The sequence below is a fragment of the Erythrolamprus reginae genome, chromosome 2, assembly GCF_031021105.1.
Source record: "Erythrolamprus reginae isolate rEryReg1 chromosome 2, rEryReg1.hap1, whole genome shotgun sequence".
NCBI classification, from domain to species: Eukaryota; Metazoa; Chordata; class Lepidosauria; order Squamata; family Dipsadidae; genus Erythrolamprus; species Erythrolamprus reginae.
Genome location: NC_091951.1, coordinates 179,380,757 through 179,406,021, shown reverse-complemented (window position 1 = coordinate 179,406,021; position 25,265 = coordinate 179,380,757). Strand labels below are relative to the sequence as shown.

General features: G+C 43.5%; 2 protein-coding genes across 3 annotated transcripts in view; one reads left to right on the top strand and one right to left on the bottom strand.

Annotated features, from left to right (window-relative positions):
- RBMS2 (RNA binding motif single stranded interacting protein 2) overlaps window positions 1–25,265 on the top strand; it is a 547,749-nt gene that overhangs the window by 352,472 nt on the left and 170,012 nt on the right. The window lies entirely within an intron of this gene.
- The window catches only part of NR4A1 (nuclear receptor subfamily 4 group A member 1), a 50,571-nt gene continuing 41,784 nt past the window's right edge, over window positions 16,479–25,265 (bottom strand). Inside the window, exons 4-7 of one of the 2 annotated variants that reach the window (XM_070740547.1) lie at window positions 23,546–23,697; window positions 21,031–21,233; window positions 19,351–19,529; window positions 16,479–17,742 (exon numbers count right to left, since the gene is read on the bottom strand). In XM_070740547.1, the coding sequence (XP_070596648.1) occupies window positions 17,486–17,742; window positions 19,351–19,529; window positions 21,031–21,233; window positions 23,546–23,697 (791 nt within the window). In that variant the 3' untranslated portion in view covers window positions 16,479–17,485. The remainder of the gene's footprint in view (window positions 17,743–19,350; window positions 19,530–21,030; window positions 21,234–23,545; window positions 23,698–25,265) is intronic. The other variant, XM_070740548.1, reaches the window with a different exon arrangement.

The window sequence follows — 25,265 nt, the reverse complement described above, 5'->3', positions numbered from 1 at the left end:
ACGGGTGGCATACAAATCTAATAAATACAAATACAAATTCTTAAACCACCCCAAAAAGTGGGGTTGATGACTGTTAATGTCATTTTCAATTACTGGGAGGAAAACAGAAATCGTATGTAAAATATTGAATGTAACTTCTCTTGTAAGTTTGGTAAGATTCCACTCTTTTCCTTCCTGGCTTGTCATGAGCTTTAGTTACACTATCCAGGCTAGTCAAGGAAAACATTTTTTGGTTTGTGGGCCAAAAGGGTGTCTCTGTGTGTGCACACGTGTCCACACCCATTCCCTCCCCCCATGGATGCGTGCACACACCCATGCTGTCCTTTCCGCATGAGCACAACACCCTCCCCCATGCCTGTGCACAAGCCTCACCGAGACAGTGAAAAAATGGCCAAATGGGGAAACCGGAAGTTTGGAAAAACTCACTTCCTGTTTGCCTGTTGTGCTGTTTTTTGCACTCCGGAGACTTGAGGGAAGCTTCCTTTGGCCGTGGAGTGCCAAAAACAGCACAACGGGCAAATCAGAAGTCTGTTTTCCCAAACTTCCAGTTTGCCTGTTGGGCCATTTTTCACACTCCAAGGATTCAGGGAAGCTTTCCTGAAATGTTTGGAGGGCTAAACAGCCTTCCCTGAGGGCGAAAATCATCTGGGCGATGCATTAGAGCTGACATAGAGCAATGTCATAAGTTCGCCATCACTGATCTAGGCCAAGTCTCTTGTACAAATATTGGCACCTCGCTTAGAAACCAAGAGAGGTGGACTTTTGAGTCAGTCACTGTGCAAGAAATAATGAAGTGGGGCCCTAAACTTTGCAGAAGACTGATCTCCAAACCCATGCTGAGATATTTCTCATTACCAGAGAGTGACTTTATACGTTTTATGAGAGCTTCCACAAACTATATCTGCAGATGAAGATTGAGATTAAGCAAAGATGTTCAGCATATGATGCTAGACTAAATGTCAACAAACGCTAGGTAAGAGTCCTTAGCTTTAAATATTTAAATTTGACTTTAAATATTTATCAACATAAAGAAGACCAAAGTGATGCATCAGCCAGCTCCGAAAGCCAAATAACAAGAGCCAACCATCACAGTAAATGGACAAATGCTACAAGCCGTGGACCAATTTACATACCTTGACAGCACCTTCTCCTGTGTAGTGACAATTGACATTGAGGTCAACTGTAGAATCGCCAAGGCAAGCTCTGCATTTGGCAGAATAATGACTAACATGTTTGACCAACGTGGAATAAGCCTTGAAGCACAAGTCTTCCGAGCAGTATTTATTTATTTATTCATTTATTCATTTGTCCAATACACAATACATATGGCAGAGAATAGACATGAAGTAATATATATCAAGATAATATGTAAAAATAGAGGAGAAGATATATGAAAGGAAGAAAATATGTATGATATATGAGATAAAGGAAAGACAATTGGACAGGGGACAAAAGGCACACTAGTGCACTTATGTACGCCCCTTACTGACCTCTTAGAAACCTGGAGAAGTCAATTGTGGATAGTCTAAGGGAGAAATGTTGGGGGTTAGGGGTTGACACTATTGAGTCCGGTAATGAGTTCCACGGTTCGACAACTCAATTGTTTAAAGTCATATTTTTTACAGTCAAGTTTGGAGCAGTTAATATTAAGTTTGAATCTGTTGCGTGCTCTTGTGTTGTTCCGGTTGAAGCTGAAGTAGTCATTGACCGGTAGGACGTTGCAGCATATGATCTTGTGGGCAATACTTAAATCGTGTTTTAGGCGCCGTAGTTCTAAGCTTTCTAGACCCAGGATTGTTAGTCTATTTTCGTAGGATATTCTGTTTCGAGTGGAGGAGTGAAGGGCTCTTCTGGTGAAATATCTTTGGACATTTTCAAGGATGTTGATATCCGAGATGTGGTATGGGTTCCAGACAGATGAGCAGTAGTCTAGAATGGGTCTGGCAAAAGTTTTGTAGGCTCTTGTGAATAGTGTGAGATTGCCGGAGCAGAAGCTACGTAGGATCAGGTTAACAACTCTAGAAGCCTTTTTGGCGATATTGTTGCAGTGGGCTTTAGCACTTAGGTCATTTGCTGTTAGTATTCCAAGGTCTTTTACTAAGTGTGGGTTAGCTGTGAGAATTTGTTTATTCAGTTTATATATGAGGTTTGGATTATTTTTGCCGATGTGGAGGGTAGAGCATTTGTTGGTTGATATTTGAAGTTGCCAGGTGTTAGACCAATCTGCTAACTACTCTGCTAACTACTCTGGGGTATGCAGTGAGACTTGGACTATACACAGGAGAGATGGTAGGCAAATTGAACCACTTCCACATGACCTGCCTCCGTAGAATTCTGAGGATCCGGTGGCTGGATAAGGTGCCTGATAGTGAGGTCCTCTCCAGAGCAGGATGAAAGCCCAGGCACGCTGGGCAGGCCATGTTGCTAGGATGCCAGACCATTGCATCCCTAAACAGCTCCTCTATGGTGAGCTGTCTAAAGGAAAGTGATTGCATGGAGGACAAAGGAAGCAATACAAAGACATGTTGAAAGCCTCCTTCAAGTCCCTCGATATCGACACCACCTCCTGGGAAACCCTGGCACAAGATTGACCAACATGGCACATGCTGATCCACCAAGGCTGCCAGACATCTGAGGCCAGAAGAACATTCGTAACAGAGAAGTGAGCACTCCGCAAAACCAGAGCTGCCAATGCTGCAACAATGGTGTTCACATATGTCTGCCCAACATATTGCAGAACTTTTCGTGCCTGTATAGGCCTTACCAGTTGTTGTGGTTAGCTCTGGCCCAGCTCTTGCCCCAAGGACTGTGGATGTGGGGGAGACATCCACATGCTGCAGGCCTGTTTTGCTCCTGGTGGAATCTGCTGGTGAAGGCTCCTCTGACCAAGAAGACATGAGTGACAGGGAGGAGGAGAGTGTGGCATTTTCGGTATAAAGAACATTGTTTTGAATTTTCAAACGTGTGTGTGTCTGAAATTGTATCTGTGCATTTTCGGGAGGATTCTACCAGAGAGCTCGACAGAACACCAGTCACCTGTGGACACATCGCGTACAGCCCACAAACCATTAGATGTCAAGGTCCTCTTTAAATACGATGGACGAACATCATGAAATGTCAACATGGGCTATATAAGAGCCCTTAGCTTGAAATATTTAAATTTGAATTTGATGTTGAAGTTGATTTCGGATTGCAAAAATATACATCGTATTTTTCCTTTTTTGTTTATGAGGAGAGGGTGTTAATAATAATAACAGAGTTGGAAGGGACGTGGAGGTCATCGAGTCCACATCCTATCTATATTGCAAAACTACCTTGATTTGAGACTAGAAAAATAAGTTTGGGTACAGATTGGCAATATGTTGAGCTTTCTGAGGGTGGGGGATGGGGTCAGAATTCTTTATCTAGAAGTTCTAACTCCCCTCAACCTTCAGAGACCAGAAGCCTTCCAATTACTTGACGACTCTTAAACCTTGCAGAATGCTGGATGTTTTAGTCCAGTGTTTCTCAATTATTTTCTGTTACACCCCTTCCCCCCAAGAAGAAGTAAACATTTCCCCCAACTCTCTGCTGGGATGATTGCTTGCAATATTTGGCATGATTTTGCTGAAAAAACTCAAACAACTTATCAGCATGTGTTGTAAGTGACGCCTTAATTTATTTGGCTTCATGCTGTCCGCTGCCAACATTTTTAGACACAGTAAACATGCCGGTCTTTCCTTGTCTCCCACCGTAGTCACAGTGAAGCCAAGCGCTACATACGCTTTGTCATATTTCCTTGCCTTAGCTTATGGGAGACTTACATTTTTCTTATTATCTCCGTCTCCCTCCTCCTTTCTTTTCATCCCTATTAGATATTTTTCCATGGTGTCTCTTAAGGGTTTGTTATCTGCACTTCATAGCTCTTGCTCTGTGCTGTGTGCAAAAAGCCCATACTCCATGCAGCACAAAAAGCATGTTCCCCGGGGTCATGCGCCCCCCCCCCCAGGCATTGCTGTGCACTCCTATTTGAAAAACACTGTTGTAGTCCAATGTCACTGATAGATTCCAAGTCAGCTAAGTCCCTTAAGAACTGCAGTCCCCCAAACTTCCTAATTATTATTATTATTTATTAGATTTGTATGCCGTCCCTCTCCATAGACTCGGGGCAGCTCACAACAATAACAAAGACAATGTAAGAACAAATCTAATAATTTAAAAAACACTAAAACCCCCATTATTAAAAGCAAACATACACACAAACATACCATACTTAAATTGTATAGGCCCGGGGGAGATGTCTCAGTTCCCCCATGCCTGACGGCAGAGATGGGTCTTAAGAACTTTACGAAAGGCAAGGAGGGTGGGGGCAGTTCTGATCTCCAGGTGGAGCTGGTTCCAGAGGGTCGGGGCCGCCACAGAGAAGGCTCTTCTCCTGGGTCCCACCAAATGACATTGTTTAGTCGACAGGACCCGGAGAAGGCCAACTCTGTGGGACCTAACCGGTCGCTGGGATTCGTGCGGCAGGAGGCGGTCCCGAAGATATTCTGGTCCGGAGCCATGAAGGGCTTTATAGGTCATAACCAACATGAATAAAACAATGTTAAGCATGGGTATGATGAACTATATCTTACTCTGTCAAGGCTGTTCTTATTTTCCGGGTTCACATGATGTACAACCAGCAATACAACATTTATATTATTTTAATGCAAAATTTGATGTACGTAGAATATGATTAGTGTTGCTCCAAACCCAAGAAAATGGATTAATGGAGAATTTTATAGTTAATAGTGAATCTGCATTCTATACAACCACAGCCATATTTTTCTCATGCTGGAAATTGCGGCTTGTGGGGAGGATGGAGGCTGAGCACAAGGAGTTTTTTTAACAAAGAAGCCATTGGAACCAAGAGCTTCGCTGTTCTTAACTCAGCTGCTTAACCACTGAACTCTTAATCAATTTCCTATACCATGCTCCCTTGACTTTCGTCAAATTTCTGCAAAGAAGAGACGCTCCCTTCCTTCCTTCCTTCCTTCCTTCCTTCCTTCCTTCCTTCCTTCCTTCCTTCCTTCCTGTCCCTCCTCCATTCCTGTTTTTACTTACCCCCAGAACCTGCAGAGGCAATGGGGCAGCAAGCTGGGGGCTTTGCTGCGCTCGCTGCCGGCATCTCCCATGGCGGTGACGGTAGCACCGGTGCTCAGGGTCAGGGCAGGTGAAGGGGAAGTACAAGGCAAGAGGGATCCAGGCCAGGACTTGAAGCCAGGATTCCACGCCGGTCAGCTGGGAGGTCAGATGCTACCACTAAGGGAGATGGCTTAGCTGGTTGGGGGAAGAAGAGGCGGTGGCGGTGGGTGGCAGTAAGCAGCGGCAGTGGCAAAAGAGGTACCCGTGCCCTTTGGTGCTTGAGGTGACACTGAGCTGCGAGCGGAGGCTACCAGAGGGTTGTGACGGGCCCATGGCAAGCCATCCCCGCGATTAGCGCGTGGCCCCCTGATCCAACAATGCCCTCAGCTCCTCCCCCCTCAGGTGAGTTAGGGTGGTCTTGTCCGCCGCAAGGCTTGGCTTCAAGTGGAACATACCAACGCACTGAGAATTAAAGGGAAGGGATTAGGAGGCTGAGGCGGAAGTGGAGTTTTTATTTAAAGAAGCAGGACGGCTGGGGAGGGGGTGGGGGAGGAAGAGACTTAAAACGCACAGTACTCTATATTGGGCGGCTGCGGGAAAACCCGTGGTGATTAAAAAAACCGCGGAGTATTTTTTCCATTAATATTTTTTAAAAAACCCGTGGTATAGCCTTTCCGCGAAAGTCGGACCCGCGAAAGTCAAGGGACGAATGTAGTAGCTTTTGAGAGCCGCTCCAAAAAAATAGAGGGAAAAATTGTCGTCTCCATCAGGAGGCTGGACAATAGCCTTGTGTTGAAACTCTTGGGGGCTTAGTCTTTGTCAAGAATCATGAAGTGCTGTACAACACTATGACAATCATTAAGTGTTTTTACCTCATGATTCCTGGCGAACGTATCTTTTCTTTAATGTACACTGACAGCACATGCACCAAAGGCAAATAAAGAATTCCATTCCATTCTGTTCCGTTCTATTCTATTCTATTCTATTCTATTCTATTCCATTCCATTTTATTCTATTCTATTCTCTTCCATTCCATTCCATTCCATTCCCTTCCATTCCATGATGGAAAGTATCCTCAAATGGTTGATTTTGGCCTCGGGGTTATCTGCATGCAAAGCCACCTTTTCCTACTAAGGCAGAACTCATCTCTCCTCCCCTGATACACACACACAGCCCTCGTTGGTCAGCAGGGGATAAGCTGGTGAGTCACATAGTCCTTGGGCCTCTGGCTGTTTCCTCGCTGCACTTAAACATCATTTTTCAGCGACCTGATGAAACCCTTTCCCGGTGAGGGGGCCACAGCAGGCAGGGACACTGGAGAACGTTTGATTCCATGCCAGGTAGGGAATCATTCCCATTGGTGTTGGAGGGGTTGGGGGGGGGAAGAAAGTGAAGAGATCATGATGGCTGGCCTATTTTGGGGAGAACAAATCAACAGCACGACAGGTGGTGAGACTTACAGCTGCTGCCTGGGCGATATTACTTACTGCTCAAGGGCATCAGAGTTTCCACAGGGGCTCGCCATCCTGTGATCCTCCCCACCTCCTGGCATCGAGCGGCTGCCCCAGCATAAAAAAGCTTTTCTTCTTTTGGGGAGATGGGCTCAGTCCCACTTCGTCCAAAAGCAACCACCCAAAACACTGGTCAATAAGGGAGCAGTGGCTCCAATTTCTGCGAAGGGCCTCAAGGCTCTGTTTTAGGAGGAGCAGAGGGAACATCTGCTCCAGGATCTGTATAATGAGCAAATGGTCACTTTATGGTTTGGGGGTTTTTAAAAAAAAAAAAATTCAACTTTTTTCAACTGTAGGCACCACCTATCTCACTCTCTAAGAGTAATTGAGCAGTTTACAGATTTCTTTTTTTAAAAAGGTCATAAAGTACCTAGATACACCTATTTCAGTCCAACACTCCAAACGCAATTCAAGGTGTTGGTTATTACCTATAAAGTCCTACATGGCTTAGGACCAGATTATTTACGGGTTGGTCTTCTGCCTCACATGTCCCAGCGACCGATTAGGTCACACAGAGTTGGCCTCCTCCAGGTCCCTCCGGCCAAACCAGGGGTTGGCAAACTTGGCTCTTCTATGACTTGTGGACTTCAACTCCCAGAATTCCTGAGCCAATCATGCTAGCTCAGGAATTCTGGGAGTTGAAGTCCACATGTCATAGAAGAGACAACTTTGCCTACCCCGGGCCAAACAATGTCGACTTACGGGCCCATGGGGGAAATCCTTCTCTGTCGTGGCCCCGGTCCTCTGGAACCAAGTCCCCCCAGAGATTTGTACTGCCCCCACTCTCCTAGTCTTTCAAAAAGAGCTCAAAACACACCTATGTCAGCAGGCCTGGTGTCGTTAAGTGATGGTCCTCTGCCATGGCCATTGCTATGTATGAATGTTGGTTGTCTGTTGTTTTATTGGGATCAATTTTTTAGTGCTGTTATTATTTATTGGGGTAATTTTAAATTTGTATTATGCTTTTATTGTTGTAAGCCGCCCTGAGTCTGTGAGGAGAAGGGTGGCCTATAAATTTAATTACTACTACTACTACTATTAATGATGATGATTATGATGGTGATCTAGTTAAAGCAGAATTAAAATCGAATGACGAACAAATCAAAGTAAGGGTAAAAGGACAAGAGAAACTTCTCAGGTTTCCAACCACCCTCAAGGTTGTACACTGTCTTTGATCCCCACATGAATTGGTAGAGTGAAATCTTCACACGCTCCCAGAAGGCTGTGGGAACCAGCTTCACTTCTGGAGGTAAAATGAGGGTAGAGACAATGGCAGTGAATCCAGGTTCTCTCACACAGAGTCTGCCTAGACTTCCTGGACGGAGTCCATAGCTTACCTTTCCTGCCTGATTGGATGAGAGGAGTTGATATAATTGGGACAAGAACAGTTCCTCAGGTTACCTGATTCTGTGCCATGAATAAGGTGACTAGCCGTCCCGCTTTCCATGGGATAGTCATGCTTTTCATAATCTACCCCTCTACCCCCCCCCCCCTCTCTCCTCTATGGTGACAATGGAAGGAAGTGTCTTGGGGTCATCCTGGGCGGGTTGTACTTCCTGTGTCTCCCAGCTCAGGGTAGGCCTCGTGCTCGTGCTGAACTTTTTGAAGAATTCTTCTTCGGAACTGAGTGAGGGTATCTGGCTGCAGCAACCTGTTACTGAGGCCATGCTCGCAGGACACAGCCTGGGCACCGGCAGCCTGTACATTGCCGAGAGGTGAGGGTGTCCCCCGGAGAGAAATGGAGGGAGGATGAGAGAAATAGAAAAAAATTAAGAGAAAATTTTTGCTCCCCCTCCCCCCATCAATGGTGTCCCGCTTTAGCTATGTAAAAATCTGGTCACTTTAGCCATGAAGGACTTTAAAGGTGATAAACTGGCCCCATAGCAGCTCACAAAGGTGTTACATGGGCAGTCCTTGGGACGCTGAGGACTACTTGCATGGCCGCATTCTGTACCAGCTCAATCAAATAGATTGACACTAATTAGCAAAATGTGAAGCTAAGCAGGGTCTTGGATGGATGAACAAGATAAACCCCAGGCTTATAGACTAGACTGGGAAGTGAAAGTGATATCCCAGAAGGCGGCATTGGCAAACCAGTGGAATGAAACAATGTACAGACCGGTTCATGAAGCCATCGGGAACTGAGATTGGCTCCAAAGGAACTTGACTGCAGGGATAAAAAATAAAGGGAAGAAATGGTGTTGACATAAGAAGCAAAGTGTAGAAAGGAGCGACCCTTCTGCCCTGGATGCCGGGGAGTCCAGATGACGAAAGTTAATCGCTGCTTAGCATTTCAGTAGTTCCTTTGGAATAGGGAAAAAGCTCGATGTAAAGAAACAGACTGGGAGCCGTTATAAAGGCAGCCAACGGAGTCCCAAAACTAGAGAGAATCCAGAAATGCAGTGTTTCCCAACCTTGGCAACTTGAAGATATTTGGACTTCAACTCCCAGAATTCCCCAGCCAGCAAATGCTGGCTGGGGAATTCTGGGAGTTGAAGTCCAGATATCTTCAAGTTGCCAAGGTTCGGAAACACTGCAGAAATGTAATCACAATGAGGGACATAATAGTTATGTGGGCACCAGACTGCCTTTTTTGTTTTTGTTTTGCTACTGACTGATTGTTCAGATCCCAAGAAAGTGGGTGCTTTTCTTGTCTGGCTGCCTACTTGAAATCTGGTGGGGGCACGGCTGGAATCTCTCTAGCAAACAGATGCTTTTGCAAGCCCATTGTGTGTATGCGGGTTTTGTTTGGCATAGTGACCTGCTTAGACTTTGCTGAAAAGTCTACTTCCAGGACTGAGAGACTCATGGCTTTCGCCCCCCCCCCCCATAAGTCTCTGCTCAGCGGTGAAATCTCCTTATCTTTCCTACCGGTTCAGAAGTGCATGCTTTGCACGTATGTTTTTTTCACCGCCACTCTGCTCGCATGCACGCTTTTTCACCCTCTGCACATCCTCAGAAGGATTTGTGCATATGCAAGACGTTAAAAAGAAAGAAAATGGCATCTGGGCAGGTGGGCGGAGCCTCACGCTGCCGCCACCAGTTCTCTGAACCGCTGGTACCCGCTGCTAACAGAACACCGGAATCAATAGCATTTCACCCGTCCCTGGTCCTAAAAAATCTAGGTGAGTAAGCCCTATCCACAGGGTAGATTTTGGGTAGCCTATGGGTCTTACCCTGATTGATGTATATCCAGTGGTTCAAATTCTCTTAAGATGATGGAGGCCAAAGTTGGTGAGGTCGGTTATTATTATTATTATTAATTAGATTTGTATGCCGCCCCTCTCCGAAGACTTTAATGTGGTAAAACTACGCTGTTTCCTACGAACAGGCTTGGCTGCTGATATCAAAATGGATTACATGTTGGCAACCACACGGAAATACTTTGTTGAACTTCATTCGGGATTTCTTAATTTAATTCCCCAGTCTAGCCTATAGGCTTAGGCTTTCCTGAAAGAACTCCCCTTCAAGCACGAATCAGATCTGACCCACCTTAGGTTTTCAAGATCAGTCACCATCACGAGAGGACATCAACAACGTGTATGGAGTAATCATATTAACTGTAATTAGTGTGATTTAATTTTAATTAAGCTACCATTAAAGCTAGAATGCACATGCCTAGTTCATTTATTTATTCTGATCTCAACCATTTTAAAAACGTAGCCACTCAAACTCTACTCAGAGGGCAAATGGGTCTCACTCCTCAGAGAACCGAGTTTAGAGATGGTCTTCTCAGGGACACTTATGTGCCACGACCATAACTTTCTCCAAGCAGATGACGTGGCTCTTTTTAGAGAGGTTCATGCTGAGCTCCTCTGCAAAGAATTGAACACTCCAACAAGCAAATTGTAGCAACAGTGGGGGAGACTAATGAATTCTATAGGGCTCCTTTGCACAGTCTGATGTCCTAGAGGTTACTGAACTTCATCACTTCTAATCAACGTAACTGGAGGATAACAGACTGGAGGGGTGGTCCTAGCAAAGATTATAAGAGATAATTCATTCACTTAGCCAAATCTGTGGCTTGATGCTATTAAGTTCGTTCAACTTTCAGAAAACTGGAATACAGTGGCACCTCTGCCTAAGAACGCCTCTACTTATGAACTTTTCTAGATAAGAACTGGGTGTTCAAGATTTTTTTGCCTTTTCTCAAGAACCATTTTCCACTTACAAATCTGAGCCTCTGAAATGGTAACCGGAAAAGGCAGGGAGAAGCCTCCTTGGGACCTCTCTAGGAATCTCCTGGGAGGAAACAGGGCCTCCAACCTCCCTGCGGTTTCCCCAATTGCACGCATTATTTGCTTTTACATGAATTCCTATGGGAAAAATTGCTTCTTCTTACAAACGTTTCTACTTAAGAACCTGGTCACGGAACCAATTAACTTCGTAAGTAGAGGTACCACTGTAATCTCATTGGAAAGGCAGGGTGGATTAATCTCATTGTAAGGATAATGAATTACCGTATTTTTGGGAGCATAAGATGCACACACACACAAACCCCCCAAAGAAGGTGGATATATTGGTGTGTCTTATACACTGAAGGCAGTCATTTTTGGCTTCCCAAAGTCCCACCCTGCACCCCATTTTTGCAAAAAATGGGGCGTGCAGAGGGTTTGGGAGGCCTGCAAGCCTGCAGTGTGGCTGGGGGAAGGCAAAAACTCCCAGCCCCCAGCAGCACTCTGCAGGCCTCCCAAACGTTTTGCATGCCCCATTTTTTGCAGAAAGAGGGTTTGGGAGGCCTGCAGAATGTTCCTGGGGGCCGTGGAGGACAAAAACCTTCTTTTCTTACTTACCTCTTTGAAATCTTGGTGCGTCTTATACACTGGTGCATCTTATAACCCACAAAATACGGTATATATTGAAGTGGTGGAGCTCAGTTACTGAACAAGCCAAAACAGGGCAGAATTCCCAATAGGTACATACCAAATAAATAAGCCCAGGATAAACTACAATGGAACTACAATGGATTTCCAAGGAAATCATGTCCAGGCATGAAACTGATAATACGTAGGCGTTTGATACACAACCCATCATTTGAAGTACCCTTGTTATTAGTAGAATAGGGTGATTAGGTTTGCAACTATCTTTTGAATAACATAAATAGGTAGGTAAGAAGACTGATCCAATTTTCTCACTATAATCTCCCAAAGCAGTTTGAATTATAAGGACAACAATTGTGTCATAATGATGGTGATAGGAACAAGCTCTTGCCATCAGGCTTACAACCTATGAAAACAAGGAACAGAGACTGGATGGAAGAGGTAGAAAAAAAGGAACTGGTTTGACAATATCGGATGAAGATTGAGCAATAAACAAGAGATTTTTAGACCAATCTGAATATTACCTTATTGGAAGACACGTTTCATCAGAGCTCTGTTTCTCAACCTCTGAATCTCTGAGATGTATGGACTTCAGCTCCCAGAATTCTTGGGAGTTGGGTTCCACACATCACCGATACTAAGGATGAGAAACACTATGATAGAGATTGTTGTGGTTAGCTCTGGCCCAGCTCCTGCCCCAAGGACTGTGGATGTGGGGGAGACATCCACATGCTGCAGGCCTGGTTTGCCCTCGGTGGAATCTGATGATGAAGGCTCCTCTGACCAAGAAGACATGAGTGACAGGGAGGAGGAGGAGAGTGTGGCAGACAGCTCAGAAGGAGATCAATTATCTAGCTCCTCCTTGGATTCAGAACAAGAGTTAATGATACAGCCACGCATGCGGAGAGCGATGCATAGGCAACAACAACTGAGAGATTATTATCAAAGAAAATGAGGCCACCTGTGGTTGGGTGGGGCTGTGGTAATTAGTGAGGCTGCTATAAATAGCAGCCTGTGGGTTTGGCCATTGTGGAGGATTATCTGATCGTTGTGTTTCATGACTGCTTTACTGACTTTGACTTTTTGTGTGCTGATTTTTCCCCGCTTTGAAACTAAACCAGAGCAAAGTGTGTTTCACTTTGTGAAAGAAGGACTTTGAATTGCCTCACAGCTGCAAGCTAAGTATCACAGGACTGATAAGGGACTTGTACAAATTACCAGTTTGTTTGGAGACGAGTGCTCTTTGCTATACCAAAAGAGGGCTTAGGTTAAGTGAATTTTCATTATAAAGAACATTGTTTTGAATTTTCAAACGTGTGTGTGTGTGTCTGAAATTTGTACCTGTGAATTTTTGGGAGGAGTCTACCAAAGAGCCCGACAGAACAGAGATACCGCAAAATTACCCAGTAAACTTTTCGCTCTTGGTCAAAGGGTGAGATCCTAGGCTGTGCTTCCACTCAGGCCTGTACTTCTAAGTCCTATCTTTTTTTCTTGCAGGAAAAACTCTTCCTTGCTCCTTCTGTGGGGCGAACAATGTGCACCCAACGTTAGTCTTGGATTGACCCACACAAGGACTTGCATTTAAACAGAGCAGAGGCTACATACAAGGTTTTCATCTGGATATCAGGAAGGCTTTCAGCCCCTAAGCGATTCTATATCTTATAAAAGAAGCTGGGAGAATTTTTGGTTTGTACCATTTCTGGTTCCAGAAGAGGTTTAATAATACTCTTGCAAGCATTATCATGTATAAACACAGAGAAAGGTTTCCATTTCCCCGCTCTCCAATGTGCGACAATGTACTTAACTACCCACGGAGAAGGTGTTTTAAGAAAATAAAAGAATAACTGGCCTTTAAGCAAGACCAAATGAAGAATAGAAAAAGAGACATGGAAAGGCAAAATATTACATGGCCAATACATTAAAACGAACGAATAAAATAAAATAAAAAACAGCAGGTAGAGCAGATAGCCTGGCAATGGGCAAGAGCAGGAAAGCTGAAGAAAGAGACAGAATGGCTAATTTTGACTGTACAAGACCAAGCCTTAAGAACAATTGCATACAAAGAAGCTGAAAAAATAATGGACCACCATAAGCAAAGTTAGCTACTGCAAGAAGTTTGCACAGACGGACTACAAATAAATGACACGACAAAATGGCAACAATATCTTCAAGAAATACTACTTAGCTGCGAGCAAGAACTGGCAGGACCAACCGTAAAACAGAGAAATAGAAAATGAAGCAGCTAAATGCTCTGGGGATTTAGAATTCATACAGACAAAGCACCTGCTGCATAACACCCCAGATTGACCAACAACTGTCAGTAAGAAAGACAAAAAAGGTTGGAGTAGTGGACACTACAATAACTGAAGACAGCAGAATAGAAGAGAAAGAGCTGAAGAAACATCACAAAACAAGGAAATTGGAGCAGAATGACTGTGGCAAAAGAAAGCAAAGATAGTACCAATAGTCATAAGCTTTTTGGGTACAATCACAAAAGAACTGGAGCACCACTGGAACACGATCAGCACTGACAAAATCACCATCGGTCAATTGCAAAAGGCAGCTTTACTTGGAACAGCTTACATCCAGCGACAATACCTTTAACACCATCAAATAACATTTGCCTATCTCTGGTCCTTGGGGAGATCTTGACAGGTGAATGGAAAATGCCAAGTCCAGTCTAAACATCTGGATGACTGCATGACCAATCACAATAATTTATTAAATTTGTAGGAAACACGGGAAAATACAATTAAATAATATTCACACAATGTTCCCTGCCTCCCAAAATGGAGAAGACAAAACAGACCACCACGGTAACAAACAGTTACTCTAGTTACATTTGGAATAGGCTGATGGAGTCCTGGTCTTTTTCTTTCTTTCCCCCCATTTTAATAATAATAAAAAATCTAGAATGGCTTGGTTGGGGTTGGAGGCTTAATGGACCGGTAGGAGAAGTCTCAGTCTGTAAAAAGGGTGTTTTTTTTTTAGCATTGAGCCACTCTTATTTTTGTGGGGCTGTTTTAACCACCCTTTTTCATGCCGAAGTTTATGAAAAGTAACCCCAGCTAAATCCATATCAAGTTCTATAAAGGTAAGCTGATCAACTCAACTTGATATGGGTTGATGGTGTTTTGACTTCCCTCCCAACCAAAATGTTTGGATATCCATATTTCAACTTGGATCTGCTTAACTATGCTTGGTGAAGGCAGCTTATGCTATCCAGAATTTCCAGGAGATGGGGAAAAAATCTATTATTTGGTTCATTCCAAGTAATGTTTGCCTATTTTCCAGCTATTCTTATCTTTAAAGAGATTAAGGCAGCATGAGGATTCCTTTTTTCAAAACTTGAAATAGTTGTTTGACATCAGCTAAAAGTGGCTGGCAATGCCTTCAAAAAAGACATTAAAACCTTAAAGTAGCAAAATGTTACAATTTTTTAAAGAAACATTTCTAGAAGTTGTCTGATAGAAGCAAATCTATGAAACGGTCCAGTATCTTCAGGTATGCTGTATATTTGCTATTTGCTAATACATGCAAATGAATGAATGTTCATTAAATGGAGGTGGAAAAGAGCTGGACGTATATGCTATGCAAAAGCCAGAATGAGAATATGCAAAGCTAGAATAAGCCAAACTCAGCCATTGTATATTAAAATCTTAAAATTTATTGTACGTAGCTATATCAGTTTGGCTTATTCAAAAACATGATTACAAACTGTGGCTTACAGCAAATCTGTGAAACCTGCAGCAACTGAAAGCACTGAAGAAAGCAGAACGTTAGTGTGAAAGTCACATCACAAATGGTTTGGGGTTGCACAGACAGCCCTCTGATCTCCTTGGTACTCTCTGAACTTATTTGCTTGCAGATGATGAAGCTTTTTGGTAACATTATCAATGCCAGTAAGTATGGGGTTTGCTCCCTATTTATATGCAGCAGTTTGCTTTGTCAGTATTGATGGGAGTATGGTTTTTCTCCTTGGTAGTTCCTTCATTAGGGTATTGTTTTCTGTTTGTTTGTTTGGTGTTAATCCCTGCTTATCTGGGTATAAGCTTCTGGAGAGAATGTGTTGTTTTTTGTTTCATTCTTAGTTTTATGTCGTCTCTTTTGAACAGCGTGTAAACAAGGTTTATTTCTATGTATTGCTGATGACAAATTTGTTTGAATGCCAATCTTCCAGGAACTCCCTAGAGCAGTGATGGTGAACCTATGGCAGGCCTGCCACAGGCGGCACACAGAGCCATATATGCTGGCGTGCGAGCTGTTGCCCTAGCTCAGCTCCAACGCGCATGTGCACACTGACCAGCTGATTTTTGGCTCTGGAAGGGTGTTTTTGGTATCCGGGAAACCTGGACAGGGCAAAAAATGGGTCTACCTGGCCCACCAGAAGTCAGAAACGAGGTCGTATGTGCATGCACAGAGGGAGTGGGCATTGAATTATGGGTGTGGGCACTCATGCGTACATGATAGTGCGCCCGTGCATGCTTTTGGCACCCAAGGAAAAAAAGATTCGCCATCACTACCCTAGAGGTTTGGAATTTGGTTCAGACAACCTTATGTGCAAAAGGCCCCAAAGTGATCACCCAAGCACTAAACAGGATTGAGAAAAAAAACCTATCACTGCTTTCTACAAAAGTATAAAATACCACAGGAAACAGTGTTATTCCCTGGCTTTAGGGTTGTTGTTGTTTTTCTTTCTATCCTGGCCTTTTAGAATAGAATAGAATAGAATCCTTTATTGGCCAAGTGTGATTGAACACACAAGGAATTTGTCTTAGTGCATATGCTCTCAGTGCTGGAGCATGGAATGAGAACCATGCCTTCCCCTGCACATAATTCTCTAGTTTAACAGAACCTGGGCTACTCTGGCATATAAACGATCAGGCACATAAACGAGTGGGATTAAGAATTACATCTACCTGGATAATCTTTTTTATTCAATATATTAAATATATATATATATTTATATATATTAATAATTGGAAAAGTCACATACTGGAAATCGGAAAGCAGGGGTAGACAAATATAAATGTCAAAAACGGAGGACTTTACAATACAAAGTTATTTACACAGAAAGACAGAAGGTGTCCTGCAGGTGTAGAGCGATACACAACTGGGGGCGGCTCAAGACAAAAAGCCTTCCTTTCTCTCTGTATTTACAAGCCAACCCACTGTTCTTCTTATATACATCTTTTACAAAGAAGTTACTCAACAGAGCAAAACAGCCACTGTCTAAGCAGAAGACGGCAGGGACATATGCTTATTTACGGCAAAACTCTCCCTGAACTCTCCCCTACCCGCAGCTGCACCCAAGGACAAGATGCAAGCGGTTTCTAGGCCGAGGGCGTTGGAAAACTTCACTTGCCAAACCTGGGCGTGTAATCCAGGGCTGATGACAAGGTCAAATAAGAGAAGGCAACCTTTTTTTTTTTTTTAAAGCAAAAAAAAAAAAATCCAACTGGCCTTCATCTGTCAAATCAATGTAAATGTTCCATTCGTGACACAGACAGTGGCTCCATGCAACACTATGGAAGAGGGGTGCTGGATTGCACGCAGAGCTGTTGGCAGGTCCTGGAACAAGGCAGCATTGTTTAGGGATTGTGCACGTAACCCGAGAAGGCACAAAGGGTTTCCCCCACAAGGTTAAAAAAAAAATAATATTACAAACTCCAAGTTGTCCCAAGTTCAGAGAGAATTACATGGCAATTCTTAATGTCCCGGTAACCTCTAGACGTCAAGGGAATGAGGAGGGGAAAGGGCGTGTACAGTGCTTATGGTTTTCAGTCTCCAACCACTGGACTAATGTTTTAAAACACTCTTCTGGAAATGTTCCTGCAAGCTTCCCTCTGGATGGAAAGTGGCAGAACATTCTTTCTGCTCGTTTCTTCTTCTTTCCCCCCTCTCTCCCTCTGGGGAAGATGAATGGTGACGGCAGACGGTGGTCGTGGGAGGCAGGATGAGGAGAAACCCAAACAAAGCCACTCTCCCCCAAAGAAAGCACCATTTGGTTCATGGTGGTGGTGGTGGTGGCGGCTTCCTTCCACCTTGTCCTCAGAACGGCAGCGTATCCATGAATATTTTATCCACAATTGGAGGAGGGGGCACCAGGTCTTCTAGCTTCAAGTAGAAGATGCGCTGTAGGCCTTGAGTGCAAAGGGTGCGGAGCTCAGGAAGCTTGCCCAGTAACTTTGAGAGGCAGTTGGGCTGCACCTGCTCACTGGTGATGGAAGTCACGTGGTCCTTAAGGCAACTGACAATGCGGTTCTGGAGGTCTTCAACCTTCTTTGGCTCCTTTAGTCCATGCCGATCTAGTGAAGACATCAGAGTTGGGAAGAAGTTACTCATTAAAGAAGTCAACAAAAGTCTCGTTTCAAAGTGCTTAGATACACCTTTTCTGGACTTGATTAACAAAGCTCTTTGTCCCTGACGTTGTGCTATGGAAACTAATGGGAGACTGGGATTTTCACAGAAACGTTCTCAATTATCTCTATGGAGATTCTCATTTATTCAGGTTATGGCTGCCCCCAAAGTGCTTTTTCAGGAGGCAACTGGACTTTCTGGTTTTTCTTTGAAGATGTTTTACTTCTCATCCAAGATGCTTCTTCAGCTCAGATCTCCAAGGAGCGTCTTGGGTGAGAAAGTGAAATGAAAGTCCAGTTGCCTCCTAAAAAAACACTTTTTGGGATCCTCATTTATATAAATCTACATCTCAGCAGCTACATCAGAACAATCCTGCCTTGTGTTCCACAAAACAACAACAGAGAAACAAACAAAGGGAGGCCTTCCTTTGGACATATCAGTTTCATCACATAAAGAGAAGTGTACAAAAGTTGGGATTCTATGGATCTTTTTTTTCAGAGATCTCCAGCAAATGCTGCCTGAGCCACATAGTTTATGATGACTAAGTTGATTATTTTCGACCTCCCTAATACTAGATCCTATTCCAGGGACAGAATGTTAGGTCCTCCTAATGTTACTACATTGCAACTCCAGACAGTTATGATTAATGACGAGGGATGCTGAGGGTTGCTATTTAGCACCTGAAACAATCTGGGGGGACACAGATTTCACATACTAGACTTACACCTTTTTTCTGAAGATATTTATATTACAGGCATCAGTTAAAAAGTTGAAAACATTTTCACGTTATCTGGAGCCCCCTTCAATAAGACCTTACAATTCTGGCTCATTGTAGACTTTAGACTCTCTCATTTCCATATTCCTAACAATAGAGGTGGGCTGCTAAGGTGGAACGGTGATGTGTGCTCACCCCTGGGGTTCTGAGTGCTAGCGGAGTCCAGCATAATTCTGCTACTGCACCTGGGCAGGTGGAGAAATCACGCACAGACACGCAGGTGCGCCATGGGCTGCGTGCGATTTCGCTACCTGCCCAGGTGCAGTAGCAGAATTGCGCTGGACTCTGCTAGCACTCTGAGCGCACGATACAGTTCCTCCTTAGCAGCCCACCTCTGGAAGCCCCCCCCCCCCTCCCGGGGCCTTTCCTTTCCCCTGTGGGAGAATTGAGCCAACCTGCCCTTTTGTGCGTTTCCCCTTTTGGCGACTTGAAACTTCCAAAGGGAGATTGGTCTGAAATGGTGTAGGGGACTCCTGCTTGAGCAGAGGGGTAAGGGGGTTGGACTAAATGACCTTACAAGGTCCCACAGGGGCACCTGCGTGTCCGTGCGTGATTCCCCTACCTGCCCAGGTGCAGTAGCAGAATTGCGCTGGACTCAGAGCCACGGGGGCAAGCACACGTCACCGTTCCACCTTAGCAGCCCACCTCTGCCTAACAAGCAGACTTGTTTGATCTCCTAAGGATTCCCCTCACCCTCCATTCTATACTATATATGTACTGCTTGCGTGTCTCTCTCTCTGCCTGTCCGTAGTTTTTCTCAAGGGCCCCACTGTTCACCTACCTGTAATTATGACAAGTGCCGCAAGACAGGAGAAGGAGGGCACATCAATGTTCATGCGATGGAGGTTCTGGGAAAATTCTATGATGGAATCTATCCATTCTCCAAAACCCCGGACACACTGCATACGATGCAGCACAACGCCGTTGCAGAAGATAAGTTTGCCTTCTTCTGGCTTGGATCTGCAAGAGAAGCAACACTGCATAGTCAGAGAAGAGGCTCAGAAATGGACCCCCGTAATGAAATATGGTAGTAACTATGGCAAAACTAGGCAGATTAAAAGATCCCCAAATTCAACTTCTGGCTTCTCCAGGTAGGGCTAAAATCCAACTCATCACCACAGACTCTATGGATTGAGGTGACATTTAAGTGCCCAACATTTCCTTTCTTACCAATTGTGGCTGGGTAGGGGCGTCCCACTGAATCTAAGCAAGTGTGGGTGGCTTATGTTGGTTCTAATTATCACATTTAGAGTTGCTTGTGCTAATTACATTTTTATTTGCTGCTTCTCAGAATGAATTCAGGGCAGCAAATATAGCTCTTGCATGCATCAACAGATATTCTATTTTTTTCCTTCAGCTACACTGTAAGGTAGCTAACCCAAGCAGGTGTCATGAAGCCAAGATAAACTTCACACCAAGTCATTTTAAGCCTTAAGCCCTCTGGTCAAAGTCTGACATGCTATCCAATTTGTTATCTCAACAGATTTCCTTTCTCATCTTGCAGGATTACCTTGCTACTTTGAATATTGCTGTTACTTTGATACCTGCAGCCCCTAATGTCTCTCTAATGCCATCTATAATGTCCTATTAATTTATTTAGCTACACACACACACATTTTTTATTTTAAAAATTCTGAAACATTAGTTATACAAGCATGGGATAAAAACAACATGCACTCACTTTTAAAAATTGCTTTAAAACCCCTGACCAGAGGTTCTCTACTTTACTTGAACCAGGAGAGTGAGTTCATTTTTTACTGGCATCAATACTCATTAGCTATGTGAAGTATAAATCAAATTAAGGAATTAATTGGAATAGGCAGCCTTCACACACTTTAACATTAGTAGTGGTAAATGTCTATGGAGATTCGCAGTCATCCAGGTCATGGATGTCTCAAAGGTGCTTTTTCAAGAGGCAACTGGACTTTCTGGTTTTCCTTTGAAGACTTTTCTCTTCTCATCTGAGAATCCGAAGAAGCTTCTTGGATGAGAAGCAAAACATCTTCAAAGAAAAACCAGAAAGTCCACTTGCTTCTTGCAAAAGCATTTTTAGGTCAGTAGTAGCAGCAGCAATGATGATGGTGAATATGCTCAATACTGAGGATGGTGAACTACAATTTCCCTGTTCTGATGTTCAGAGCACCTTCAAGCCACTGGTGCTATTGGTTCCATCATTGCAGAGGTCAATGTCTGTTTTCCTTACCTACTGGGCTAGGCTTTTGGAAAAAGGTCATCGAAATGCACTGGATATCCTCCAGGTGGAACTTATCCACAAAAGGCATCCCAGCCTCTTTTTGCTGTGCTGTAACATTTTAAAATGAGGCTGCACAAAGTTATAACTCAAAGCCCCTGAATGGTTTCCACGTGAACTGTTTATAGACTGCAAAGGCTAGGAGCCAGATGGGACTAACAGTCGTGGTGGTTTGCTGTTTAACTGAAAGGAGTAGCTATGACATGTTACCTGTAGGCTAGCCGTAGAATGAAGAGCTCCAAAAAAGCAGATTCCAAAAGCAGGTCCTGGTCTTCTTTTGGAAGCTCTAAGAAGCCCTGAATCTTCTCTGCCCATTTCCGGATCACATCCATTGAGCCCGTTAATAGGTCATAGAACAGCTGCACATCCATGCAGTCCTCCTTCTCAAACTGATAAGAGACAGATTCCTGGAACTGACAACACAAGCAAGGAAGTCTTTAGAAAAGAAACAGTGCACTTCCTGTGAGGTGGCAAGCAGTGATTTTCTCGAGGACACATTCTAGAAGGCGCATTCAAGAATTCCTTTATTAATTAAGGGACCAAAGTAGATCCTATAAAATCCTGTCTGGCACTCTTTGGTTCTGGCACGGCTATCTAGTATGAAGAACTTCGGCACTGTAGATTATGTGCACTGGAGCAGGAGTGTCAAATTCCCAACATCACATTGTCATTTGATGTATTGTGACTTTTCCCCCTTTTGTTAAACCAGGAGTGGGCGTGGCCAACATGACACATCCAGCTGGCGGGTTGTGAGTTTGACACCCCTGCTCTTGAGGGGGGCCAGGATAGGCCATATAAAATTAAAAATGAACAGCTTATTTAATAAGTTGAAAAGTGAAGAGTTTGCTCTTAGATTACGTCAGATTACATGACGACTGTCAATAATAAAATATAATAAAATATCTGCTTCATTTTTAGTCATTTCTAGCTGGGAATTCTGGGATCAATAAGCCAAACATTTCATGCATATTATATATATATATATCCCAGTAAGGCTGATGAGGCCAGAACAAGGCCGAAATAGTGCTATTCTAGTCTCTCTTAATTTTAAAAATTCAGCAAAAATATGTGATTGAAATACACACACATACATCAATTTGAGGCAACCAAAAGAACCCCCCCCCCACACACACACGTACGAGTGTGTGTGTGATTTCTTTTGGTTGCTTCAAATTGATGAACCATCATCAGCGGCAGATATGAAAAATCAAACCTGTAAATGTTCATGTATGGTAATTGAATCTATAACCCATGTTCTATTAATGTTCACTTTTTAAAATGTCAATTTAAACTTGACATTGCAAAAGTTGAATGCTCCTCATATGAGGAGGACAATGGCAACATTTCTATCTGTAGTTTAAGCCCAAAGGAATTGGATGGTTCCTCCCTCACAGCTTTGTTTTAATATATTCATATTTATATATAAAACATTCCCCTTAATCACTTTATATGTCTTAATGCTTATTGGTTTGGTGTTGAACTACAAATTAAAAAATAATAATAATCTCAGATTCTCAACTCTTCTAAATGTTACCAAATCAGGGATGATCAATGCACATCAACAGCCAATAAAATGCAGCCCCTGAATAATAACAATATGTTGAAATAATAGTCCCCCAAAATAAACTAAAGAAGTAATGGTTGTGAAGTGAATTTCCACCTTGCAACCTTAGATGGTTTAAGTACATATTATGTGAATGGTTTTTAAAACAAAAAGATATGGATTCTGAATTGTCCTGAAAACCTCTAGCTAAATGGTGACTGAGAATTTTAACAAGTAAATAAATATAAATTACATGGATCCATACAGGACTGTCTGTCACTGACTAAAAGGACATATGAACAATACTGGATGAGAGATCTTGGCATCATCCACCACCATTCTTCTGATGCCACTTACCAATTTAATTTGGCAGAGACATTTCAGGCATAAATATTTCATGCGATGTGTGCCTTTTTCTGAGCCACACGTGGCCAGGCCAATAAACCAAGTGTGCATTTTATTAAAAAAACAAAGTAAAACGGGTGAAGGAATGTCCACTGCCTTCTGTGTAAGTAGCATAAGAAGCTTCCAGATTCATTATGATCCATTGATGGTAAGGGGACTGGGGTCCAAAGTTATCAGGCATATTTTCCTCGCTTCTCATTTTCAGAAATTTTAATCCCCCCACCCCTCCAAATGCTAGTGTTGGTAATGACCTATAAAGCCCTTCATGGCATCGGATCAGATTATCTCTGGGACCGCTTCTGCCGCACGAATCCCAGAGACCGATTAGGTCCCACAGAGTTGGCCTTCTCCGGATCCCGTCGACTAAACAATGTCGTCTGGCGGGACCCAGGGGAAGAGCCTTCTCTGTGGTGGCCCCGACCCTCTGGAAACAGCTCCTCCCGGAGATTAGAACTGCCCCCATCCTCCCTTCCTTTCGTAAACTCCTTAAAACCCACCTTTGCCGTCAGGCATGGGGGAATTGAGTCATCTCCCCCGGGCCTATACAATTTAAGTATGGTATGTCTGTGTGTATGTATGTTTTAATAACGGGGATTTTAATGTTTTCTTTTTTAATTGCTAAAATTATTAGATTTGTTATGAACTATTTTCTATTGTTGTTGTGAGCCGCCCCGAGTCTACGGAATGGGGCGGCATACAAATCTAATAAATAAATAAATAAAAATAAATAGTGTCTAGGGCACAGAACCTCACATTTCCAAAAATGCAGAGAAATACCTTGGAATAGTCAAGTTTGGTAGCGCTGGGCACAGAATCTATATGTGCTCTCACAAGAGAGGAGATGAGGCTGACCGGTGAAATATCTTGAGCTTGTTTCGGCTTGGAGGGCAGCCGACCACGTCGGCCTTTCAGGCTGTCTGTCCGCACCACTGAAGGAAAAGGGAAGAGGGAACAGAAAGGTGAGGAGTGGATTACAGGCAAACAAGTGCGATCACCAGGAGAAGCCCACAATCTAGGAACAGCTGCTGCTTTTTAAAAAAATCAAGGACCACAAACTGAATCTCAGCCAGAGGCATATGATGTTACGCTTCCGTGCAGCTTAGTCACCACCCAATGGGGTTTAGAGCTGTGCAGCATTTTATACATCATGAGGGCTTTTTATAAGGGCAGAATGCAACATTCTCTTAAAATTGCATTTCTTTAGGTTTGGCTTAGCATGTATCTGAACGCTGATATAGTGGTACCTCTACCTAAGAACGCCTCTACTTACGAGCTTTTCTAGATAAGAACCGGGTGTTCAAGATTTTTTTTGCCCCTTCTCAAGAACCATTTTCCACTTACAAACCCGGGCCTCCAAAACTGTAACCGGAAAAGGAAGGGAGAAGCCTCTGTGGGGCCTCTCTAGGAATCTCCTGAGAGGAAACAGGGCCGGAAAAGGCGGGGATAAGCCTCCATCGGGCCTCTTCCTGTGGTTTCCCCAATTGCACGCATTATTTGCTTTTACATTGATTCCTACAGGAAAAATTGATTCTTCTTACAAACTTTTCTACTTCAGAACCTGGTCATGGAATGAATTAAGTTCGTAAGTAGAGGTACCACTGTATTCTGGCTTATCTCGTTTTATGATTTCATTTGACACATGATTCATTCAACAAATCGCACCACAGATTTAAGCAGTACACGACCCTGGTCAAAGAATCTAACTTCCTAGGACAGTGATGGCAAACCTATGGCACGGGTGACACAGATGGCACACAGAACCATAGCTGAGGGCATGCGAGGCTTTGCCCTATGTCAACTCCAGGGTGCTTGGGCATGCTGGCCAGCTGATTTTCGGCCTTCTGAAGGGCAGGGGAGACTGTTTTCACCAGTTGGGCTGTTTTTCGCCCTCCCCAGGCTTCAGGAAAGCCTCCAGAGCCTGTGGATGGTGAAAAACAGCCCAATAGGCCAACCAGAAGTTCAGAAACGCAGGGGCACAGGGGGAGGCCATTGTATTATGGGTATGGGCATGGACTATAGTGCCATCATGCATGTGCACACCCGAACAAAATAAGGTTCGCCATCACTGTCCTAGGAACTATTCTGAGCAGTCAGAGGAAATGGTCAGAAAGCTCAAGCTTCCCTTCACTAAATTTTCTTTTTTCTTTTAATAAAGTTTTTATTGTGTTTTTACTTTTAACAAGTTTCCATAATTTATACATAACCATGCTCATTTACCTATTATTTACATGTCTGTTCTTTAAATATCATTATAGTCAAGTTTAAGAATATTTCATGCATAATATTTACACCTCTTTTCATTCAAATTCATATATTCCATATTTTTCAAATATATATTTTGCTTCCTCTTATATTTTACTCTTTTTCCCTCGGTTTCTATTAACGCTCAAAACAAGGTACCAACCCATCCATCCCCACTTGCCTGAAACCTCACCCCGATCTTATATATAATACAGTTCATTTTGTTTGGCTTAGCAGAAAAAGTCAAGCAACTGCC